At 52.5% G+C, this 6000-nt stretch overlaps 1 protein-coding gene across 3 annotated transcripts in view; it reads left to right on the forward strand.

Annotated features, from left to right (window-relative positions):
- The window catches only part of TAF4 (TATA-box binding protein associated factor 4), a 65529-nt gene extending 59905 nt beyond the window's left edge, over positions 1-5624 (forward strand). For all 3 annotated transcript variants that reach the window (XM_073236382.1, XM_073236380.1, XM_073236381.1), the window contains one exon: positions 4145-5624. In XM_073236382.1, the coding sequence (XP_073092483.1) occupies positions 4145-4312 (168 nt within the window). In that variant the 3' untranslated portion in view covers positions 4313-5624. The remainder of the gene's footprint in view (positions 1-4144) is intronic.
- Positions 5625-6000: the final 376 nt, after the last annotated feature.

Here is a 6000-nt window from a genome sequence, read left to right on the forward strand (position 1 = left end):
CTCGCTGCCCCTCTCCACCCAATTTTTGGAGAGCTTCTCTTGGAGGCTGTGCGTTTCAAGGCTCCCCTTCCCAGCTGTCTCTCCCCAGGTCTGTGCTCTGGCTCTGGGTGCCTGGTGCTGGTGTAGGGTGCTCACTGCTGGGCCAGCCTCGAGGCAGTGTCCTTCTGTAGTGCTAGCCCCGGCTTTCTTGGGGAACAGGGACCCCTGCTCAGGGCGCTTGCTCTCCTCTCCCTGGTCCTTCTGAAGTCTGGGCACTCCTGTCTCCACCTTACGCAGGTGGAGAGACCTCATTTGGGTTTGTGTTTCCCTTCTGGGTTGTTTTGGGGGAGAAAGTGGGGTCGTTGGGAGACTAGGCTAGGCAGCCATGTTGTCTCCATTCTCCTGAGCCGACCTCCTGAGCGTCTTTGTCACTGCTGCCGTTCTTGAGGATGGCTTCTGATCGCCTGTGCCCCTGGGTGGCAAGGACGCGAGCTGGGGTGTAAACAGGTCTGGGAGTGATGCCGTCTGAAGGGGCTCAGAGCTGGCCGGTCAGAGCCTGTGCTGTCCAATGCTGCTGGAACTGCCGGCTCCTGTCATTGCCCAGCTGGACACTGGGACACTGGAGAAGATTGGGGCGCCCCTCACCCAAGAGCCACTGCACTGCGCTCCCAGGTGCTTGTGGGCAGGAACAGAGTGGCGTGGATGAGGCCTGGACCTTGAGTCCCTGAGGTGCTGATGGCTCCAGGTGAGCTTCTCAGCCATTCGTGGTACTCACGGAAGCGTGGAGGCCCACGGGAGCTTCTGCTCCGCGAACATTGCAGGGGCCTCCTGCTGGGGGTGCCAGCCGTGGACTACGCACGGAGCGACCCTATGAGCCAGGAGGGATTTGGGCAGAAAATGATTTTCTCCATTTGGTTTTTATGTGAGTGTTTGCTGCCTGTCAGATTGACGGTGGTATTTTTGACAATGGAAAGATTGCCTTCAAAAGAAATAGCCTCCTTCTACTAATCCTTCAGCAGCTTGTCTCTGGACAGGGCAGATGGGCCTTCCCATCACCATTTCAGAGTAGGAATCTTGTGCTCGGCAGATGCCAGTGCAAAGTCCGAGGTCCCTCTGTGTCCGTCCCCAGTGCGTGTGAGTAGGAAGTGGAACACAGCAGCCCCTTGGATGGAGTGTGTGCGCCGGTGAGGCCGTTGGTGGTGCTCACTGCCTCCCAGGCCGATACTGCACTTGCCCTCGGGGGTTTTCTGTTACCCCAGGTCACTGCTGGGGACGGTGGGCTGCAGTGTGCAGAGCTTCCCTGCTCGGGTCTGGGGCCTCTTCCTCGGTGTCCCACACGGGCTCCAAAAGCAGACGGGCTGCCCCCTGCAGGCGGGGCACTGGATTCCTCGGACCCCCTTCGGTAGCCAGGATGCCCACAGAGAACCCGAGGGAAGACAGTGAATGCTCACCCCCCGACTGGGAGGGAATGGAAAAGCCAGCATGTAATTACAAGTAATTTGAGTACTGAGTTGACCAATTTTGAGCTGGGAGGCCTCATGGCCTCTGGTTAACGTGTGGCAGTGTGGCCCTGCAGAGCCTGATGGATGGAGCTGGGGCTGTGCTGCCCACCCCGGGCACCCCATCTGCCCATCAGGAAGGTTTGGCATTAGTTCTGATTTCTAAAAAGATAGTGAATTAAAACATTATCTTGACTTTTGACCTTCAGCACCCTTTGCATTCTGCACCTGAAGAGACTGCCTCCCCCTTGTCCCACTGGTTTTGGCTGGAACTGTTCACAGGTGGCCCAGTGGAGGTGGTGGTGGGGGCCCTGTCTGTTACTCAGGTGGTGCCTTTGGGTCTCTGAGTGACACGCTCCTGTCCCCTCCTGTCTCATGGGCTCCAAGGTCGGGTGTGGCCAGGTGGGAGCGGGTAGGAGAGGCCCCACTCCCTCCCCAGCTTTCTTTCCAGTAACTGGCCTCTTCCTTTGATGCCGGGGTTCTTGTTTGCTGAGTCGAAGGATGGACTTAGCAAACAGTCAAGGTGGGAGAGGCAGGGAGACTTATTGAGAGAGACAGTGAGAGGACAGACGGAGCTTCTGGCGCGAGCCCGGAGGGGACAGGAGAGCCCAGGCGGTGCGCTGTCTGAGGGGGTTTATGGGGGATTGAGAGACAAAGAGCTAGGGGTGCAGACCCACCAGATGTGGTCTCTAAATGTTTATCTTTAAAGAGACACTAAGTTTCTTATCAGTTTTCCAGACTATTTTGCAGAGTTAACATAAGAAATTTACTGCTCTGATCCTTTCTCAGAGTAGCAGCTTCTTGGTTTGGGAGCGAATCAGTCAGGGCTGCTTGCCTTGCCTTCACGGTGAGCTGAGTTACTGACTTGATTAGGGCTGGAGGAGGAAAACAGCATCTGAGTAAAGTTAAAGATAAACTGGGCCTTTTAGCGGCTAAAGTAAATCCTACAATAGCCTCATTTAATTGACACAATGAAGACACGGGCTGTGCTGCTGTCTTTTCTTATGTGGGGGATGTTCAAACATTCCAGGCTAGGTCACTCCTGGCTTTTTAGTTTTAACTAATCTTTACTAAAGAATGCTTATACTCCTACTTTGATATTTTACTTTAGAGAATTAATGTGACTTTGATTTTGCTGAATTGTTTAATATGGAGTTTTTGCAGGGGTCTTTTTCCAGAGGCCCCCACCCTGCTCTGACCACACCCACGGTCCCGTCCCACCTTGGCCTGCCAGGCTCCAGTGGTGTTGGGGTGGTACCAGCAGGCCCCCAGGCAGACCGCAGTGCCCCCGCTGCGCCGGGTGGCGGAGGCTGACTTCCCTTTTCCTCCTTGGCCCTCCGAACCGCTTATTTTCATCACACTGTTGTCGTCTCTTACATGAGACACTCCTTTAGGGCTGTTACAGAGACTCAGAACAGCTCCAGGGAAACCTAAGCAGTTCTTTAAAACAAGGAAAAGGGGCCACCGGAGGGACAGGTCTGCAGGGGGGACCCTGGAGGTCAAGGGTGTGGGAAGGGGTGGGAAAGGGAAGGAAAGGGAAGGAAAGGCTGAAGACACGCCTGCAGCCTGAGGTGCCCGAGGGGCTCCACGGGGGAGGGACCGGGCGCCCGAGGGTCCTCACCTGCTCCCTGCTGGCTGCTCTGCAGCACTGTGGCCTGGGGGCGGCTGGGCTCTTCCCAAGGTCATAGAGTCCATTTCTCCCACCGTCTTAAAGTTTGAGGAAATGTTGTAAAAATACCATTAAGTTTTGCGCTTGAAATATACTGAGCAACTTTAACCGTCAGAAAACAGACACTTGGTGATCATTCCTAATGGAAAAACGCGAGCCGTGCAGTGGGAGGTGTGTGGTTTGCACCTCCGAGTGTCGATGGAGCCGGTGATGTGCTTGAAACCACAGGATACTGCTGCTAAGTGGCCACGTGGCGCTTCCAGCATCTCCGCCTCAGCATCTCCGTCTCTGTGAGCAGGTGTCAGAGACTCAGAAACAGCAGCGGTCCGGCAGCCCTGGGCCGAATCACTGCTGTCAGTCCAAGGACAGCAGCATCTCGCTCAGACTGGCCTGGGAGCAGGGAGTCCCCTCTTGGCCACAGATAATCCTGGTCACTGTGGAGTTGGCACCCAACCAGCTGCCCGCCCACCCTGTCTAGGAACTGAGATCTTGCGGCCTTGGGAATGTGCATTTGTCAGCGAAGTGGGGATGACACAGCTGTCCCCAGTGTGGCATCAGCCCCCAACCTGAGCTCCCTGGACACTTGGTGGTTGGGGACACCAGCTACCAGCCCTGGAACCTTTCTGCCATCCTCCTGGGGCAGGAGCTGCCACCTCCTCCTTCCTTATATCCCAGGGGCCAGAGTCTGAGCTCCGTGGGGAGTTGTGGGCCTAGTGTTCTCGGGCGTGTGCCCGATAGCGCCAGTCCTGGAGCATGGGTCTGTGTCCCCTTCTCTCACCTCCGCCCCGTGAGGGAGCAGCTCATGGCGTAGGCCTGTGGGGGAGGCCCTGTCCCAAGCCTGGCTTCCTCCATCGTCACGGTTCCCTGGGACACCTGTAGGGGAGACTTGAGCTGCCCCCAGCATGCCGTCCCAGGGCAGCACCTGGCCCCACTCCCTCCTTGCAGGTGCAGCGGGTCCTCTGCGCACCACTAACCCAGCTGTCTTCTTTCATCACAGGGGTTAGGCCCCGGCTCAGCGGTCCCAGGCAGCTCCGGCGTCGGAACCCCCCGACAGTTCACGCGACAAAGGATCACGCGGGTCAACCTCAGGGACCTCATATTTTGCTTAGAAAATGAGCGTGAGACAAGCCATTCACTGTTGCTCTACAAAGCATTCCTTAAGTAGCACAGGGCGTGGCATCTTTGATGGAGACGCCTGGGGACGTTTTTATATATTTGCAGATTACGCCTTTTTGTAACAAGCAAATGGGATATTGTTTAAAAAACAGCCACCTCTTTACAATGGAGCAGTTTTATATTCCTGTTTCTAAGTCAACTCTTCAGTGCGGAAGAAAACGCGTTTCTGTAACAGAGAACACAGGGGCCTGTGGGCACTCTTAAAGGACAATTAAATCTTAACTCATCTTTGATTGAGTGGCCTTCTTGCCAAACAAGCCATATATAAAAACTGATGGAATCGTTTAGCAAATAATTAGCTGCCCTCTGTCGCCTCCTAGCGGTTTCTACATTATTTGCGCATTTGGTTTAAGTTCAACCCAACTTACTTGCATAGGTGTGTCTCTCCAGCAGTGACCTCATTTCATTTATTTTATTTTTGTATTAGTCAGTTGGCAAAGCAAACTGATTTTTTAGACTATTTATCTTCTTCCCTGTCCCCTGCCCTCCGTTCAGAGTTCTCGAGGGGCACACAGCTGGCCTCGGAGTTAAATCACTTTTCTGCGTGGGAGGGCCCCGCCGCGGGGCTCCTCCTGAATGTCTGTCTCCATCTGTACACGTGCATTTTATTTGCTGTAGTTTGTAAAGCTGTAAAGTTACAAGAAATGAAAACCTTTTCAGCATAAATCTATTTTACTTGCACTGTGTTTTTTAGCTAAAAGTGAAAACTTAGATGAAATAAAATCAAAGTTGAGAAGAATCATCAAAAGACTGTTTCTCAGTGTGAATCAAGTGTTGAAAAATGGTTGGTGTATTTTGTCAGTAATTGTACATAATTTTTGGCACATAACATAAAAATGGCTATGTAAACTATAATTATTTTGCTAAGAGACTGTATGCAAGCTGTGGGCCAACTTTACAGATGTCCAGAGCAAAGCCCCTTCTTTGTACCTATTTTTTTATTACAAATATACTAATTGGTTCTTTATATTTTCAGAGGTTATTGTATTAAATTGTCTATTGATAGTACTTTTACGACTGTAAATATCTGGCTCTCCCCGTGTGAGTTGCTCTCGTTAGACTCGAATTCGGGTGAGTCAACTGAATGCTGAGCAGTATTTTTTATCAACACCTGAAAACTGTTACACCTTTTATTTTGTCTTTTAGGAAATCCCTGTCTTTCCATTTTTTCATGTAAATTTTGCACAGTTACTTGTTCATATGTAAATATTTTACTTTCAGAAATGAAGTTTTTAATTGCTATTGTTTTATATAGGATTGAAAGAAAATTAACTCCTTTATTAAAAACAAATTTATCTGTATTTGTTTTGCCTGTTTTTCCCAGTTTTCTAGTTGTAGTTTCTGCTGCCAGGGGCTCAGCTCTGGCTCTGCGCAGGTGTTTGGTTATGAGCCACTTGTTAGAGTCAGTGTCCAGGTCCAGCGGGTCCGGTAGAAATGGCTTCCCCTCCACGGACAGACTCCACGCCACGAATGAGACCAGGTGCACGTCCTGTCTGAGCGCCAGAGCCGAGCTGTTGCCTTGTGTGCTCTCATGACCAGGGCCACCGCCTGCCCTGTGCTACTGGGGCTGCCCGCCTGGGGCACAGACAGACTGGTGCTCTGTGGAGGCCCGGGCTCCTGTGTGTGCAGATGAGCTGGGTCACAGCAGGGTGAGGCCAGGTAAGGCCCCAGGTTGGC

This window comes from Manis javanica, chromosome 5 (genome assembly GCF_040802235.1).
Source record: "Manis javanica isolate MJ-LG chromosome 5, MJ_LKY, whole genome shotgun sequence".
NCBI classification, from domain to species: domain Eukaryota; kingdom Metazoa; phylum Chordata; class Mammalia; order Pholidota; family Manidae; genus Manis; species Manis javanica.